Source organism: Parasteatoda tepidariorum, chromosome 4 (assembly GCF_043381705.1).
Source record: "Parasteatoda tepidariorum isolate YZ-2023 chromosome 4, CAS_Ptep_4.0, whole genome shotgun sequence".
Taxonomy (NCBI): Eukaryota; Metazoa; Arthropoda; class Arachnida; order Araneae; family Theridiidae; genus Parasteatoda; species Parasteatoda tepidariorum.
In genome coordinates, this window is record NC_092207.1 from 101,094,508 (window position 1) to 101,114,483 (window position 19,976).

At 27.2% G+C, this 19,976-nt stretch overlaps 2 protein-coding genes across 3 annotated transcripts in view; one reads left to right on the forward strand and one right to left on the reverse strand.

The window, feature by feature from the left end:
- LOC107438845 (histone-lysine N-methyltransferase SMYD3) overlaps nucleotides 1-19,976 on the forward strand; it is an 83,448-nt gene that overhangs the window by 34,801 nt on the left and 28,671 nt on the right. The window lies entirely within an intron of this gene.
- The window catches only part of LOC107438842 (propionyl-CoA carboxylase beta chain, mitochondrial), an 18,179-nt gene continuing 3,780 nt past the window's right edge, over nucleotides 5,578-19,976 (reverse strand). For both annotated transcript variants that reach the window (XM_016051227.4, XM_043046427.2), the window contains exons 3-14: nucleotides 18,663-18,731; nucleotides 17,997-18,053; nucleotides 17,679-17,903; nucleotides 16,353-16,394; nucleotides 15,078-15,144; nucleotides 14,858-14,978; nucleotides 13,522-13,603; nucleotides 12,209-12,332; nucleotides 11,100-11,207; nucleotides 9,705-9,805; nucleotides 8,886-9,084; nucleotides 5,578-8,421 (exon numbers count right to left, since the gene is read on the reverse strand). In XM_016051227.4, coding sequence (XP_015906713.1) covers nucleotides 8,300-8,421; nucleotides 8,886-9,084; nucleotides 9,705-9,805; nucleotides 11,100-11,207; nucleotides 12,209-12,332; nucleotides 13,522-13,603; nucleotides 14,858-14,978; nucleotides 15,078-15,144; nucleotides 16,353-16,394; nucleotides 17,679-17,903; nucleotides 17,997-18,053; nucleotides 18,663-18,731 — 1,317 coding nt within the window. In that variant the 3' untranslated portion in view covers nucleotides 5,578-8,299. The remainder of the gene's footprint in view (nucleotides 8,422-8,885; nucleotides 9,085-9,704; nucleotides 9,806-11,099; nucleotides 11,208-12,208; nucleotides 12,333-13,521; nucleotides 13,604-14,857; nucleotides 14,979-15,077; nucleotides 15,145-16,352; nucleotides 16,395-17,678; nucleotides 17,904-17,996; nucleotides 18,054-18,662; nucleotides 18,732-19,976) is intronic.

Consider the following 19,976-nt stretch of genomic DNA (forward strand, 5'->3'; position numbering starts at 1 on the left):
TAGTTATGAAAATATTTATACATTTCATTTTTAATATTTTTATTCTTTTATTCATTGTATGTTTTTACGTAAAGGAATGTTAATCGAGATGGAATTAAAATTACTGGCAGATATGTATTTTTATGTTGAAAGCTAAGGAGAACTTAGTCCTAATTTTAATATTCGGATTAATTTTAATAAATTTACAATGTATGTCTATCGACTGTTTTCGATGAAATTGATTTACCGAAATAGATCAGAAAATACTTATTTTATTTTATTTATTTTAATGTATAAAAATGTTAAACTCGATGGAATTAAAATTATTTGTAGGTACATATTTTTATGACGAAAAATCGGAAAAGCCTTGCCCTTATTTTAAAATTCGGAATTCATTTTAATAACGTGTTCAACGCTTATCTTAATCTTGAGATTAACGCTTGAGATTGTTTTCGATGAAATTCTTTTACATGAGTCAAAATAGTTAAGGAAAAAAAAAACCTTTTTTTTTTTAAGAGATGGAAGAGTGTTCATCGCGAAAGAAATAGAATTATTTGTTGATACGTATTACGTCGAAAAATAAGAAATATACCTTTATTTTTAAGATTCGAATTCATTTTAATACATTTTCTACGTTATCGACTCTTTTAGACGTAATCCATCAACTCTATCCGAAATATTTAACAAAAAAAATTATACTTATTTATATTTCTGAATATAGCATGGCCTTACAGTTTGTTTTCATTAAAAACTTTTTCGGATTATTTTAATTAGAGCAATTTATGTGAATATTTTTATAAATAAGTAAAAAGAGAGTTTTACTGTGTTCTTTTTTTCGCAAGTTCTGTATATCTAGCCTTGATTTCAACCCATGTCCTTGATTTCATCCATGTTGAAATGAAAAGAAATTCATTTCCTTAGGCAGAAATAAATTCCTACGTTTGTAGATTTTTTTCTTCTTTTCTTTCCCTTCATATTCTAAATTTTGCAACCTAAATGAATGCCTTTTTTATAATAAATTTAAGAAAAGGTTTAAATTTAAAAAAAATTGAATCTTGTGAGCGAATATTTAAGCAACTAAATTTTTAAATTCAAGTTAAGAGAACCGTCTTTTTTTTTTTAAACATGACAATTTACGGAACTCCTCACTCATCATCCCATTGGGTGCTCAAGTAAGAGAAAATAAAAACACCTCATAAAGCCTCGGATTCAAAAGAGCCCAAGATTCTTTTGAATCTGAGTTCCAGCTCTGACGTTAACACAAGCCATTTATGCTAAACTACAAAACTTACAAGATATTTATTGAATTATTTTTAGAAATTATAGTGTAAAATGAAAAAGAAACATTGAACATTTATTTTTCGTTAAGAATGAATCGATAAATGGGTGACCTTTTACTATTTTAGAATTAAGAATTATTTAACTTTGTGTTACGAGAAAAATTGAAGCGATTCGATTTCTCTCTCTTCTAATGAATGAACCGCACCCAGGAGTTTTTTGGAAAACTGTCATGGGATACTATTGAATTATTCAATGAACTTATCTCATCAAAACACTTTAGAGACCACTTGGTTCAATTTCCTATTCTGTAGTTGGTTGTGGTTGTGGTTAATTTACGTCGCACTAGAGCTGCACAATGGGCTATTGGCGACGGTCTGGGAAACATCCCGGAGGATGATCCGAAGACATGCCATCACAATTTTGATCCTCTGCGGAGGGGATGGCACCCCTGCTTCGGTAGCCCGACGACCTGCGCGCGAAGTCGAGCACTTTACGGTAGCACAGTTTAACGAGGACCAATACCGCACACCCTCGGTCCCTACGCAGACTGATCCAAGTGGTCACCCACCCGCACACTGACCGTAGCCAGTGATGCTTGACTTCGGTGATCTGCTGAGAACCGTGTCTTAACGATCAGTCCACTGCGGGACTTCCTATTCTGTATAAAATAGTAATAAATAAATAAAAAAGGAAGCTCTCTAAGAAAAAAGTAGATTTCTCAAAATCTTACTCAATAAGCAGCTTCCGTTTGAAAAACCTCTCAGATGCAAAGAGTATAATTTTATTTAAAAATTAAATTTGCGAGCATTATTAAATCAAAAAATGATTCAATCGTGGAGTGCTTAAATGCATCAATAGATAATGTTTAGAAGTTATTCAAGGTTTTTAATTACATACTTTACAAGAAAAGTGCGTAACGAATTTCGGATCAGTCATTAAGTACCCTAGATAATATTTACTTCGATACATCATTTGTTTGATGAACCGATGTCAAGGGAGCGATCGTGATTGATTTATTAGCCCCACTAAATCATTCTAGCATATCCATCAGAGTTTAATAAGGCAACGTGGCTTTGTAAAATGACGAGGAACGGGTAGACGTCTATTTTTTTTAAGTGCCGGAAATTTGTTTTGCGCTCAAAAAACACTTTTTAATGAATCGAACGAAAATAAGCTTTAATATTTTCTCTCTCTCTCTCTCTGAATTAGAATGTTTAAAAAATATTGAAAATTCGTTGTTTCATGCCATTTTGTAAATATGACACAAATGTAATTTTTTTTTCTTCTCATAAACTTGGTGGGCCTTTCTTGTTAGCCCACGGAACTGCATGAGCACAGTTAGATCGCTTCACTAGGTTTGAAATTTGCAAATTATAGATATTCTTAAAAATATACTTATTGATGTTATTCAATTATATAGAATAGCATTCATATTATTTGACTTACAATGAACGGCAAATGCTAGAAGAAAATTCATGAAAAAAGCACTTCAAACTCCAACATTTTTCGAAAAAATTTTAATCCGAATAAAGCATCCGTGAAGTTGACAAATAAAAATGGTCCCTTCACCAAATTTCAACTCTACTGGCGGATCCTGATTTTCGTCTCCAGATCCGATACTGGACACCCAGATTCGGTCAATTTTGCCAGTGCCGAGCTTTAGGTTCGAATTTATAGTAGCCTTATAATACTATTTATATAAATAATTGCAGTTATAGAAATCCAGTTTCCTAATTTTCAAGCTAAAATGATTGACATCTTGTGCAGAATTCAAGAAAACAAAGTAGATACCACAAGGGAACCCCATAAATATAGGTATCCGCTTAGGAGAAAAACATGCAAGTTCAGAAATCTAATGCTATTTTAACTAAATTAATATGATAGTTAAATAAATACAAAATTAAAAATAGGGAATTACATTAGCATTTATTTAAAGCTAATAAAATTCAATGTTCGAATGTGTATTACTCTTATACTATATTGCTTTCAGCTCATACGTCAATACAATAAGTATGTTATTATTTGTATATATAGGCTTAGAATTTTACAGAAATACCCGATTTTTTACAACAGTTGTAAACAAAGCATGTATAATTTGTTACAAATGGCACAATAATTATTATATTTCTATAACTAATTTGCGCGTCAATTAAAATTAAGTTCCTGGTAAATAAAAGCACGTGTATAAACCGAACCAATTGAAATATATAATAAATTTTTAATAAAAATAATTATTTTTTTAAAAGTAGTTTTTAATTTTTTTTTAAATAAACTTTTTATTTTTACATAATTTAACAAAAATCTCATCTGGAGATTTTATTACATTTTCAGTATAACTTAATTTACGTTTATGTTGAAAAGAAGGAATAAATTTGGCCATCGGTAACTTTATTTCTATTAGAAGGTGTGCTTCTTGCTTAATAATTCGAAAGAACAATTTCCAATTAATTAAATTCTTCCAGCTTAATTACATTTCTCTCACCATCGAGCAAAACCATGGGTGTTTTGGGTAATTTTTTTTTCGCGTTAGTTTTACCGAAAAAGTTCATGAAAGAAATTCACCCCTTGTTTGTTGATTGATCTAGTAGTTACTTTACCTTTTAGGCATTTAAAATTACTAGCTTGCGGAAAAAGAATCGTAACTTTAAGGAAAGTAAAACCGTTATATGAATTTTCTGTTTAACATTAATTAGATGATAAAATTTCTCACCAAGTATCGCAAAAGTTTAAGAAATTGTACTAAAACGGATCTCATTTTATGTAAATAGCGTTATTAGTTATCGCGAATTCAATTTACGGTCTCGCACTTACTATTTTAGCTTATACAGCTAATGACATTTTCGTAGTATAATAAAAGTCAATAAAGTACTGTCAAAATTAGTTTTACTTTTTTCAAAAATACTGGATTACGTAAAATATAAATTGTGTGTGTGTGTGTTTACAAAAATGAGTGTTGAATAATGTCCCCACACAGCATAAAAATATTGGCCCAAGGCCGTTTCGTATTGTTGTCGGTGAAATTGTATTGGCCAGAAAAGGACATGGTATGGTTCCTAGAAGATCCAGATTCTTTGGCTGATAATAGCTTTAACGGTAAAAATTAATACATTTCATAACGATATTTTTTACCTATAAAATATTTCTCTAGCCATTATTTAACAGAATTTACCTGAAATTCCCATTTTTCATCCTTCTTTTCTATCATTTATTATTCATTGCTCTTACTAAATTTTTGATTTTGATTACACGGGGGAAGAAAAAAAAAATTTTTTTGTTGCATGAGATTTTTAGAACGGATCCAAGATACTTTCACGTCGCCGATATCAAATCTGCAATCGGTTTCTCTCTACACGCGACAATTTTTATACAATTTACTGATATAGTGGAAAACCAAGATTTTTTAAAACTTACTCGAGAGTGAATACCGCTTCTTGCTGCATAGAGGGAGTGGTAGACAAAAAGGCATTACATTTCATTTTATAATGCGATACCTTAAGGTCATATGTTTTTAAGCGTTATACAATCAGACAAAAAATAAACTAAATTAAAAATTAGTATGTTTTGAAAACAAAATCTGTAGCTTTCCCAACAAAACTAATCTAGATTTGAAATCCCTACACCCTAATTGGGCAAGATATACAAGGTAACAAAAAATTTGTTCCCCAGTGCTATTATTTCATAATTAAATACTTAATATTAAAAGCAATTATTTTCCCCGTATTTTTAACGATCAAAAATCCAAATCTGTCATCGAAAACTCTTATCTTCATTCAGAACGTTTTTATGTCAGATTTTGTAAATTAATTAATAGTCGACATAAATTAATTAGCATATTTGAAAGAAACCTTTCAAATCATTAAGATTGGCCCTTACTATGTAAAAATCATCATTAAGAATTCTTTTTGGCTTATGGTGCAAAATATTAAAATCTGTTAGATGGCAGATTGAGGGTGTTTCCAATGAACTTCTTTTAAGTACTCTCTGTTTACTCCCACAATTAAACAGGTTTTTTTGTTTTGGGCACCTTCCTCAATTAGGATTTGTCATTCTTTGTTAGTTTTTTTCATCTTTTTCTATTTCCCATAGCTAAATATTAATTTACAATCCCCCCTTGTGTATAGATTTTTTTGTTAGAATTTTAAAAATAAGCATGAAGGGGAAGTTTTGAGGATTAGCCCGAATAGAGATGCCAAATAACAATACTGGATATTTATGGGTCAATTCTGTTTCAGATATTTCTCTTGTCTTTTTATTCAACAGCTTTGCAACTGTTGAAACTAAATTTATTAAAAAAAAATGATGCACACACAGTCTAAATGCTTTATAAAAATATTTATTCAACAAGATTTAGACATTTATAAATGCATATATTTATAAAAATATATAATTATAATATATAAAAAGTATTTTTATACTCAAAAACATACAAGTGTTTTAACATCATTATCACAATATTGTATTAATTATTCAATCACATTTTAACAGGAAAAAAATTACGCATATTAAATTTATTTGTATGTCAGACTATACTATGACAAAGCATTTGAGGCTGTATTGTAATGAGAAAATCTTTATGAAAACTTTTTTCCCGTTTTGTTTATCGTATATGACAGATGAGAATAATTTAGTTAAATAAAAAAATCAGTTAATATATTTTAGAAATTAAAGGAAATTTTGCTCTAGCTTGTTTTAATCCAATTTTTCATATAAAATGTAATATATAAGATAAATTCTTTAGCTTTATTAATAAAATTAAACTTTGTTATTGTGAATGACTTTATATGTTTTTTTCTCTCACCCATTTTGCTTTTAATATTTAAAAAATATTATCATTCCTGCTCAAAGCAAAAAATAGTCATATAGAAATATTGCTTGCAGTTTTGAAGATAAGTGTTATAAAAACGAAAAAATAAAAGGGAAAAAAAAACTTTGAAAATAATGAAACTTATTTCTGCATCTTCAAACTCATCTTTTTTCTTCTTTTCAAAATGCTGCCAAGAAGAAAATTTATTCTAAAAAAACGTAATCTTCCTCCTTGCTCTTCCTTCACGTGCTAAACAGCTAAAACAAACGGGGGGAAAATACGAACTTAGGTAATCTCTTCGAATCACACGGAAGAGTAGCTCAGTTCCATACCCTGATATATTTTATTGAGACGAATAAACAGTATAAAATGGTTCTTAAAGAGAGTACCGCTTTTTATATAAAAAAATTGTATACTGAAAATCAGTAAATGCTTAGAAATAAATTGTTTGTATGTGTTCATTGAAAGAAGCGTAGAATGAGACATATTTGATAAAGATTATGCCTTTTTTTAGTATTACACCTTTTAAAACAATTTTAAAAAGTTAGTTAACAGCTTAATAAAATCTGTCCCTACAAAAGAATTCAATATTAGAATTGTATTTTAAATTAAAGCATCTGATATTTAAAAATCTAGATCAGATGAATTTAATTCATTAAAATTTAAATGCTCAGGAAAAAAAATTTAAAAAGTTATAAATTAACAGAAAACCCTTAATCTGTGAAACTGTCACTTTTGACAGCATAGGAAACATAAATATATAAGATAAATTAAATGTCTTTTGAAGTAAAGTAAAATTAGGCTGAAACAACCTCAATTTTAAGAAAATTTTCCAATTATCAAGTTATATTTGTGCACTTTTTTTGGAAATAAAATTTTTAACAGGAAGATCAAATTAATGAAAAAAATGAATTATGGTAAAAAAAAATAATAACTTATTGCTTATATACAGAAATTTCCCAACAAATAAATAAAAATAATTTTTTTCAAATGAAAAAAGTATAACTGTAGAATTTTTTTTCCCTCATGTATAGAATACAGACAAAAAAATTTTTTTTAACATTACAAAGTTAGAAACAAACGCAGTTAATTGTTTCTTTAATATGTATGAGCTTAAATTGAAACATTGATATAAATTCGAAATGAAAAAGTTTTTTTCTTTTTTCAAAGAACAAAAAACAGACTTTACAAACAGTATATTCTGAAATGCGTCATTGTAAAAAGCAGGTAGGATAAGAATTATAACTTAAATATTTATTCTTCAAATAGGCAATGGTGGCATGTTTTCTTCCATGAAACGAACGAATAGCATTAATAATGAAACTTTTGAGATATGTATAAATCTATGTACATATTACAAGTAAAAAAACAGATATTATAGGAACCAAGGTAGTTATTGCTCACACAGGCGTGCTTACATATTTTTTCTCTCCAAGAAACCCATAAACAGAAGTAGTAAACAAAATATTCTGAGATTCAAATATATGTCTTATTGTAAACATATTTTAAGAAATATAAATCAAACTATAATTATTGATCACTAAGGTATGTTGGCACATTTTTTTCACATAAAGAAATAAGTAGAACAAATAGTTTCGAAGGAAAGAAAAAAGGAATTAATAAAAAAACTTTTTTGAGATTCAAAATCTACATTTCAAGAGTAGAATACAGATATTATACAGACAATAGATAAAACAGAACTATAAAATACTGTAGTAAAAATAGTAATCAAAAATAGTTATTGTACACTGAAGCATATTGGCAAGTTTTTTTCAAAGAACAAATAAGTAGAATTAGTAAGAAACCATTTTGAGATTCAAATCTACATATTATAGTAGATTGCAGATATTATAGACAGAAAAGATAAAAACAGAATTATAACTCAAAAAACAACTATAGTTCTTTAAGACATATTGCCATGTTTTCCCAAGGAACAAATAAATAGAATTAGTAAAAATAAAAAAAATAACTTTTTGAGATTCAAATCTACATGTTATAGTAGAATACAGATATTAAAGTAAAATACATATATTATAGTAGAATACAAATATTATTGATTGAAAAGATAAAACAGAAATATAACTCAAATAACAGTTATTGTTCACTAAGGCATATTGGCATATTTTTCCAAAGGAAAATTAAGTAGAATTAATAAACAAAATATTCTTATATTCCAATGTGTATAATAGTAAAAAAAAATTATATAATATAGAAAAACTAAAAATCAGATATTATTCACAAAGGCATGTTGGCGTGTTTTTTCCAAGGAACGTCCATTTTTTTCTTCTGAAGGAGATCCAAATCACGACACAATCTTATTCTGGTAGTGCTTGGATCTATTATATCATCAATAAAACCTAGATTTTCCAAAAATACAAAAGTTTAGAAGATATATTATATGTTTAGTTGAATTATAGTTAGTTCTGCAATTGTTTTCAATACATTATATGTTAGTTCTGCAATTTGTTTCCAAATATATATAATTCTAAAATAAAAAGATGACCAAGGGATATTAATTTAACATTTGAACTGAAAGATAAAACTAAGTAATGTAAGAAAACGGTTAAGGTAACAAAAGCTACGAATAAAAATATAAATGCTAGCAATAATTATCAACAACACATTTTTAAGTAAAGTTATTACATCACATTGAATGAAAAATGTAGTGGAATTGAAGTTCGTCAAAAAAAAAAAATAGAACATAAAAATTATGCGCAGCCAAAACTTTTACTGAATTTTAACAAGGAAAAATTTTGGTATCAAGAAACTTATTTTTTAGCTTAAAACTTGTTAATTCTTTCATCGACTAGTAAAATAGTACCTCTGACAGATGCAGAAAATGGGTTTGTAAACTTTTCAACATATTCTTGTTCTCGCTGTAAAACATCAGCTTTTCCTCTATAAAGAATTGAGACAGCGCCTTTCGCTCCCATGACAGCAATTTCTGCAGTAGGCCAAGCATAGTTTATGTCTCCCCTCAGATGCTTTGAGCTCATCACATCATAGGCTCCTCCATATGCCTAAAAAATAAACAAAAGCATATTTAGGCATGATGAACAAACACTAAATGAATACAAGCATAACTTCTTTTTACGACATGTTCCAAAATAAACCAGCAACATGAAATAGAATGCGTAACCAAATTTTTCATCAAAAAATAATCACTTTTTAAGTATTTTTTAAGTACTCAAAAAACATTTTTAAGTACTTTAAAACAATATCATGATTAGGTTATACACATACTTTTTTTTCTTCTTCTAATTGTTGAAAGTTCTTCATATATATGTTAACTAAAATTCTAAATAATTTTCAAAGACTTTACATGATCATGATAAAATTTAACTCTACTTTCTTTCTGGATAAGTAACATCCCTGAATAGCTTATAAAAATTATTCAATAAAAATATTAATATTTATTATTATTTTTATAGTTCACACATTATATCGTCTCTAAAAGATAATCATACCAAAATAATGCTAAAAAAATTTTATTATTTTTTTATTAAATAGGAAAAACTTTGTTTTAGTAGAAAAAAATATATAAAAAAACAGTGATATTTACAAACTTTTGAAAATGCACAAACTAACATGGCGAAACTAACTATTAACAAATACAAAAACGTGGATTGCAAGACGATACCTTTCGAGTGATGACAGTTATTTTAGGCACAGTGGCTTCAGCAAATGCATACAACAATTTTGCACCATGTCTAATAATTCCACCATATTCCTGATTTGTACCTGGAAAATATCACAAATTTGAAATACTACATTTTACTAAATGTCAGTGGATATTTCAGAAAATAAGGTAACTGCCATTTTCAAGTTTATGAGAAAAATCAACTTTGAAAAAATTAAAATTCTATTTTTTCATATGCATTGCAATTTTCTATGAATAGACAGCATAAATGTCTGGTTTGTCAAACGAAAATGAATGGAGTAAACTGAAATAAATCATAACTTACTTCTGTAAAAAGTTGTCTGTTATGATGTTTTTGTTTGAAAACCAAGAATGTTATCAATCAACCTGATAACATAGAACACTATTATAATGTGTCTACATGTATAAGGGACGAGCAAAATAAGTTCCTTTTCAGCGAATTTGGATTTCCGACTTTGTAAAGCAAAAAAAAAAAAATAGCTCTTCGAAAAAAAAAAATTTCCTCTGCCAAGATGAGCTTGAAAAAAAAAAACTCTTAATTTTGCTGCTATTTCTGAAAAAGTTCACAACATAAATATAATGTACATATATGGAACTATTTTTATGACAAACCCTCATACAAACATTTTTGTGATCAATAAAGAACTAATATGCTTAAAAAGATGTGGGGCATATTCTAAGAAAAAGGAGGAATTAATATTAAAATACAAAAATATATTTATTTATAAGGAATTAAAATAGAAATCTTACTCTTTAAATATTTCCAAAATTGAGATATAAATTTTTAAGGTCATAAATTTTTTAATCTTTGGAACAGTCTGTTTAAGAATAGGTACCTGCATCCCATCTTTGAACAATCATCAAAAATCTTCTCCACCAAGTTTTTATTTTATTTTGAGAGTTATGTCACACAAGGAAGGGTACATCATTTCATGTCTTAACAATTTATAATACTGAAGCAGAAAAATAATCTTACTTTCAAAAGTATTGCTCATATCTAATATTCAGCTTCATTACGAAAAGAATAATTAAAATTTAGTTTTTTGAAATGAAATTCTTTGGTAATATAATGACAAGCTACGGTCATAAATTGTTTAAATGAGCATATTTGGTGAAAAACAACATGACGTACGTCGAACAAAGAATAAGATGCTATTATTAAAAGAAATTGTGCAATTTTGTAAAGTAGTCATCTGGAAACAATATTAAGAAACAATTATATATAAAAGCTTCACCTTTGGAAAAATACGGCTCACCCATATGCTACCAAAAATTTTAATAACAAAATACAGTTTTCTACAATTGACAAGCGATAAATGTACTTTTTCAAAGGTAAATTTCATGAAAAAATGCAGAGGGGAAAAAAGAGCTCACCAGGTAGAAATCCAGGTACATCGACAAATGTTATGATTGGAATATTGAAAGCATCACAAAATCTAACAAAACGTGCTCCTTTTACAGATGCATTAATATCCAGGCAACCTGTAATTCACATATAATCTGAAATCTTAACAAAAGTATTTAATAAATAACCTACTATTCAAAGAATGAAATTACTACAAACTATATCAAAACCAAATGAGATTTATTTTTCACAAAAGCATTTATGTTTAGGCAACCTGTAAATCGAATACTAATTAGAATCCCAACAAAATATAATCGTAACAAATAACTTATCACTAAAATTATGAAAGCATCACAAAATAATTATTTTTTTTACCATTTTTACAGAAGCAATTTGCTAAAAAAAACTACAATTTAAATTATAACTGAAATAGCAATAGCAATAACTACACTGTAAATAATAAATTAAATTGATGGTGTCTTTTGAAGTGAAAACATACTAGAGTAAGCAAATCATGTGGAATTAGAAATTAAAGTGTGAAAAAATGTGAAATGTGAAAAAGTGTGAATGTGATTATTTTAAAGTGTGAAAAAATGTGAAATCTCACTCAACAGAAAAAACATTCAATAATTTGATCTTTAAAAAAATTAAATGAAAATAATGAATTAATATTTAACTTATTGATTAAAAAATCTTAATTAACTTGATTAAATATAATTCAACTAATTAAATCTTATTTATCTTTTTTTTAAAAAACAAAAAGAAAATCATAATATCTTAGCTTTTTGTTTGTCTTAATTATTTATAATTAATTTCTGACAAAAAATAAAATAGAATTAAAGCATTTGTTATAAAAAAATATGTATTATTTCAGATTATTTAAGCTGTAGATTTAGGTCTCCATAACTCAAAACTTTTCTTCAAACTTAAGAATGAGCTACAAGAAGAGTCTCAACCTGAGAAAATTAATTAATTAATTTTGAAGAACAGTATTTATCATATAACTTATTATTGAATATTGAAATCTTGAAAGTAACACTTTAAATTTAGGGAAACCATTAAATTAAGATATTAACTGACAAAATTTTTACTTTTTTCTTCAGCATAGTATATTTGAGAGTACATAAATCATATTTACCAGCAGAATATTTTGGATTATTTCCAACCATTCCAACAGTACGACCGTTCATCCTTCCAAACCCAACAACAATATTTTTGGCATAATTAGGCATTATTTCAAAGAAGTCTCTTTCATCAACAATCTGAGAAAAGTTAAAATTAATAAAAAAATTTAATATAGAAAATTTTACAGTACAAATAATAAAGTACAAATAGTTCAAACACAAATATTAATTTTAATTTATTATTACCTTCATAACGTGTCTCAAAAATATACGAAAATAACATTTAAAAACTAAAAAGATTGTGTTAATGTTTTATAATAAAATCATATATGCAGACATTTCCGATTGTTTGAAATAAAAAATAACAGTTGAATATTTAACATTAATTTAAAAAACCCTTGAAATCATATAATAAATTAGCAGTTTAAAATTAAAAAATACCAGCAATATAATTTAAAAAAGTCAAAATAATACTTCCTTTAAATATAAGAAATTTTAGAAAATGTTAATAATTTACATTTAATTTAATCAAACCATACTAAAAATTAAGAGAAAATTGGCATTGCTGTTTATTTACATAGAAATTTGTGTTTTCTTTTTTCCTTCTAATTCAAAATAATAAAGAGCCTATTTAATCAATAATGACATCAATCTTCAATTGTTTAGCATCAGTTTTTTACTTTTGGTGCAATTTGCTGTGGTAGTTTTATTGAACTAAAATTATAATTAAAAAATCAAGCTACTATTTAGTGCAGTATAAATAGTTTAGCAATAATACACACAAAATTCTCCATTTTCACAGAACATTAATAATTAAATAAACAATTTTTAGTGCACTTATATGTTTAACATATGTTTTGGGGTAGATAGGGCAAAATTTTAAAAATATTTTATTTTGAAGCAATTTAAAGCTGAGCTATATTCCATGCAAGTGTAGGTTTGGTTAGGAAACAATGCAGCATTAAATTTAAATTATTTAAATCATGAGGAATTTGTTTAACAAGAATAGCAAAAATTATTTTTGATGCTGTAAAAAACATTAAATAGTGTTTATTGAAACTAAGACTAGCGCAATACAAATTTACAAGTTGAGCAACATAAAATATTTTGCAATATACGTGATTTTTTTAAAACAAGCTTTATTACTTTAAAGATGCGTAGAATTATAATTTTCCAAAAACCTTTTTCCCTATGACTTGCAGCTTAGAACTAACTATTTTTCTGTAAAATGGGTTACCATGGAAATACATAATCTTTTTCGCCACAAATTTTTCTTGTAAAGGAAATTTTAAATGCTACAACTATAAAGAAATTGATATCAACTTACATCTAGAATAACATCTAACATATTATAGCCAGCGGTTGTTTCTAGAGGAATAACTGTATCCAGACTTTGGACAATTCTATCCCTATATGTAGAAATGAAATAAAATCGATATATGAAACATAATATACATAAGCATTACTGGGGTAAAATAAAATTTACACAAATGAAATACAAAAGCTTTGAAAAACTTAAATTAAATATTTCATTTAAAAAAAACTAATGCTAAGATGATGCCTATTTTAAATTTGTTTCATTTTTTGCAAAGAAAATAATGAAATTGATTAAAATCGATCAACATACACATTTGATTATTAATATTGCATTAAACAAGAACAACAGTAATGGACTAAATGCAACAATCTGGAATTATTTACATAATCTAGGAAACAAAATATAAAGAATGAAGGTAGATATTTATACACATATACAGCATTTTTTTCTGAAAATTAAAATAGTCAATTTAAAATAGCAAGACAAAAGTGAACAAAAATTGAATTCAAAAATAAAGTATTAAACATAAAAACAACCCATTAAGTAAAGAACTATACTGAAATTACATGGCAATCTTTTACAGATGTTTAATATAATATAAGTAAATGTTTTGACTCAGCATCTAAATAAAATTTGTATTTTATAAATATTTTATTTTATTTACTTTTAAATATTTAATTAAAAAAATTAATACTGTTCAAATGATCAAAGCTGTAATTATCCAGAACATGTGTATAAAAAATTTAACAGAAAACAAAACAAATTTAAATTTTGCAACCGTGCACAATGCGCCAAAAAAGAAACTGGATCACCATGTATAACTTTTGATCTAATACTTCGATCTTCACAATTTATGACTTATTCTTAATGGTTCGAGTGGTTGACGTCAAATATGCTGATTAATTAGTGAAGACGATATTTTAAGTAACGAAATCAGACACAAAAATGCAATTTCTCTGAATAAGCATACCCTTTTGTTTAAGTAATTCGTATTTCTGATTTTTTGCGTATTTCGCCATATCTCCAGAACTTTCTAAGCAAAAAGAGAAATTTTTGCCTACAATTATAAAAATCATTTATAAAAAGATAATTCCATGAAAAAAATAAATTTTAGTAAATGCTAGATGCTAGTATAAGGTAAACTTACTCTTCATGGTCATTTTGTACGCTAGCAAAAATTCCATACACTGTACTTTTAAAAAAATAAAAATTATGAATCGACTATAATTTTATGGATTTTGAAAATTATAAAATACATAATCATTCTTAACTACCTTGAAAACTTCATATTAAATATTGTACAAATTAAGATTCAAATAGTTTCAGATTAAATACTAATAGTTACCATGGGTCATCACATTCTCTAACTGGGGGAGGATCAGTACTGCTGAGGGGAAGGAAATTAAAAAATTTTCTCAAATTTAGAAGTGTATCAACATCATTTTCAAATGAATTATGAGCAACTCCTACAGGAAAACAACACAGGTTAAAACAGTTTAGGAAACTTATGACAAACAAATTTGTAAATTTTTTCACTGTTCTCTTTTTTTTTAAATTGAAATTACCTGATATAGTAGTATGAGTTTTTGCTCCACCCAGTTCTTCTTGTGTAACATCTTCATTTGTAACAGCCTAAATTATATAATGAAAAATTAACCATTTATGAAGAAAATCCATCTAAACTGTTTTCTTATGTCATGAATAATTCCAAGAAAACTAAAGATAAAAATACTTAAAATATAAGTTTATTTTCCTTCACAGTAAAAATCGGGGAAAGATCAAGATGTTTTCATAATGCCAAAATTCCTCTCGACTCCGGCCTAATTAACTTAATTTTATGCTCTTGAGCAGCCTTTCAAATTTTTTTCAGTTATTGAACCCTAAACGATCTTCTTTTAATTTGCAATTTATGTTTAATAGCTATTGTGAACATATTATTAAAAAAAAAAAAGACTAGTCATTATTTTGAATTTAAATAATTCAATTTTTTTCATTGTTTTATCCATCTTAATCTAAGGTCAAACAGTTGAATTCACAGGTCTGAAGAAGTATCTAGTCTAGTTTAGAATTTGTTTTCTTTTTCTTTTCTGTAAGTTGAAAAACATAAAATAAGCCTAAATAGTGGTTATAGCTGTAATAAAAAAGAAATGTTACAAGCAATCAAAGAAACATTTTTAGTTAGTGCTGCTTTTTTTTAATTGAAAAATTTAAGAGAAATTCATAATATTGCTATTTTTCATCAATAAATATTCATTTCATAATGTATTCATACATTATTGTCAGGAAAAATAAATTTTTTTCTTTCAAAATTTTCTAGTTTCTTTTTCTGGTATTTTACTTAAATAATTTCATGATAATAACCAAAAAAATTAAATAACTTTTGGATTATTAGTTGGATATAAGGTTTCAAATACCATCAACTAAAAAAATTCTTGACTCCCAGAACCTACAGGACTCAGGGGTTCCATGGAACACCTTTTGGGAGTCACTGCTCTTGAGCCCTGTTTCATTTATATCAGCACTAATTCCCCAATTCATAATCTCAATTTTTCTCAGCGCCTGAAAAACTCATGGAAAAGTGTTTAGTCCTGATTTGCCTTTTTTAACCACTGTTAGTAACCCTTCAGCTTCGGCAGTTTTTGCTTTTCTCATTGATATTTTCCTTTAAATTTTTGACTGACAATTGTTCATTTTCACTTTCATCATTCATGCGTCATTCTGAAGAAGAGTGTCATGATATGTCAACTTTTTTCTTTCATTCCTAAATTTTTATTTTCACTCATTTTATGTACTCACCATGCCTGAAATCTACACTTAAAATGAATTGAACATATACTAACCTTCACTACTTCTGGTCCCGTAATGAAGAGATAGGACGTATTCTGAAAAAAGAATTTAACACATAAGACAAACTTTAAAAACAATCATAATATAAATTTTGGGGATAAGAAAGATCATGGAGACACTCTTAATTGCAATACAGAATGTAGATGTTTCTTTAAAGCTAAAAACCTCTTTTAAAAGCTTTTAAGATGTTAAGAATATGCTGAACATAAGCAGGGCCATAATGCAATTTAATGCAAGACTTTCAAGAATAAAAGTTTAAATTTAGTCATCATTTTTTATTTTGGTGTTTTAAATGTGTGTGTGTGTGAATGAACTTTAGGGTACAACAATGGTTTACTAAATGACACGTTTGTGAATGCTTAAAAAGTTTAAATAGTTATTCAAGTCATTTTCTAAGCTGAAAGAAAGCAACAAAAAAAAACAATTTACAGTAATTCTAATTTAATATTTCTGAAATGTATAGATAAAAATTAGTTATTACTTTTCATTTACTTCATTTATTTTTACTTCAGCATATACATTTTAAATCAAGAATTTAAAAATATTCAATGAAAAGATAAACTATTAAGGTAGCTTTCTGAAAACTATAACGGAAAAATATCAGGAAATGGAATATCAGAATAAGAATACAAATGTATAAGCTTAACAATAAACAATAAGGATCAATATCTGGTAGACAGAACTAGTTTTTGTTTTTATCATTAGTACTTTGTATGTGATAATTAAGAACAAAAAATTATTAATCCGTACAGGATGATTCTAGGATTATTGGACAAACTTGGAGAGGCGGTTGACATATTTTTAAAAGCATATTTTTTGTTTAGATAGTAGTACTTTATCTTATGTCGCACTAGAGCTGCACTATTTTTTTTTTCATAGGAATGTAGGGTCTAAAGTAATGTGTTAAGGCATAAAAGTATGATGTGGAGGTTCAAAACTACTTGGATGCAAATTTTGCGGAGTGATGGATTTTGCATGGTGGACCAGTCAAATGGCCCCCATATGGAATTATCCAGGTTGGAGTTTTTATGGGGAGCATCATGTGCGAGACTCCTGTTGACTCACCGGAGGACTTCAATGCATAACTATCCATTGCAACTGCAAGAACGTGCAAAATGCCTGCTATTTAGTTTGTGAATCTCTTCTAAAACCCTAACATGCATATATTACCTTTAATAATCACAATTTTTATCACTTAGTGAGAATACTGTATAGCTGAAAAGAAGCACTTTGTGTTGATTTTGTAAATAAACACATTTTTTTTTCATGTTTCATTATGAACTGCAGCAAATAAAGTTTTACTAAACATGTAAACTTACTTTAACCATGAATATGAAATCTGTGAGAGCAGGAGAGTAAACAGCACCTCCAGCACACGGACCCATAATAACAGAAATTTGTGGCACGACACCTGACGCCAAAACATTTCGCTGGAAGATATCTGCATAGCCTGCCAGGGATTCAACTCCCTCTTGAATTCGAGCTCCTCCTGAATCATTGATTCCTATGACTGGAGCCCCCACCAGTATTGCTTGGTCCATGATCTGATTGAGAAAAAAAAGACGAGAGAGAGAAAGCATGCAGCTTTTTTAATTGAATTTTTAGAGAGAAAAAACATAATACAACAAAAAACTTACTTTGCATATTTTTTTGGCATGAACAGAAGATAAACTTCCTCCAAAAACAGTAAAATCCTGAAATGCATATTTTAAAATGAATTGATCATAAATGAAATATTAAGTCCTTAGAAATTTGTTATATATAGCTCATAATACTATCACTTAATAAATTAAAATACTTTGAAATTTCTTCTACTGAATGCAGACATTTTAACAGTTGAACAAAACCATCTCAAAAATTAATGTTTTAAATTCTTTTATACATTCCTTTTTTTCTTTTTTTTTTATTAAAGTCTAACACAAATTTAGCAATTTATACTTTTGGTTACAAGTTTGAAATATTAATTTAGGTATTAAGTATAAATAAAATTGTGTATAAATAAATTTATATTAGTCTTGAAAAAATAGTTTTGGCTACAAATTTAAAATATTAATTAAGGTACTAGGAAAGGAATTATAAATATTTGAGTTTAAAATGTTTTAAAATTGAAAGAAATATCTTTAAGAGAAAGGAGTAAATTAAACATTTCCATATCTCCTCCCTCTACATTCTACTTAACTTTAATAGAATGGAAAACTCAGTTTAATGTAAACAACTCTGGTAGCATAGAATAAACATCCCGCATTATTATAGTAACAAACACACTATTCATCAAATAAAGCTTTTAATAATAAATTACTTACTTGACTGAAAATAAATGCTTTTCTTCCGTGAATGAGACCATGTCCGGTCACAACGCTGTCACCAGGATACTATAATAAATTTATATTTATCAATTTCTTTTTTAATGAAAAGTAAAACATAAATTACTATGCAAATTGCGTTAGTACACTATAAGGAAAACTTTAAACACTAAAAGGATAAACAAATACACTTAAAAATGAAAATTATTTACTCAAAGACAACAATTAAGTAAAACTTAGATATTTTTTTTCTTTTTGCCTTTTGAGCTAATCATTACAACTATCTGTGGTTTAAGAGAAAATATGGAAGTAACATGTACTTGTATGTAGAATTGTTAAGTAAATGTTAAAGTAAACTTGTGCCTTTATAGAAATTGACATAAATTTTAAACGAAAGTTAAACACCAAGTAACATTTTCAAGACATAAAGCATATTTCACAAAATAACTATCAGATATTAAAAAACACTACTTATGTTTAGTTCAATTTCCAAATCAAAGTCTTACTTTGAACATCTGCTTATAACAGTACATTTATCTCAAATATTGAAAAAATTCATATTAATAACCATAAATTAGTCATTTCAATCAATTTAGGAATTCAGTATCTGAACTAGAAACTGTTTCTTGGATTTGAAGTGACATAAAAATCTCAATTGGCCAAAACTTCTTTTATTAAGGTAAGAAAAGGTTTTCACATTACGTTAATAAAATATGGATGCTCAATCAATTAAAAATACCGTATATTCCGAGACACGTGCCCCGGCGTATAACATGCACCCGTAATTTCTAATACACTTTTTTTAAATTTTAAGATATATTCTTTGTATAACACTCACGAAAATTTGGATTGTACATGTGCAATATCTCGACTTTTAAGATCGTAAATAAAAAGTTCTTTTCCTATCTTTTGCAAAAATAAAAGAACTGAATTTGACATGTATGTGAGGGTAGAATTGAAAGAGCAATAATGTGATTCTGGATGGACAAAAATGGTGTTAAATTGTGGGTAAAAAACATCTGGCAAATCCGTCCTGGTTGCGTAAGAAAACCAGAAAGCCTTTTAGAGTGGGACATGTTTAGGTCCCACCTTACAGATAATACAAAAAAAGTTGTAATTATAATACAAAAAAATTTTAATAATTGTAATTGATAGCGGAAGACGAATATAATGAACTATTTATGTAATAACGAAAATCAATGAAGTATATAGGTAAAGGTATGTTATTTCTTTAAAATAAAAGTATTTTTCTATATTTAAATTTTTTTAATCTATAATTTTTTATATTCGGCGTATACCGCGCACCCGTAAATT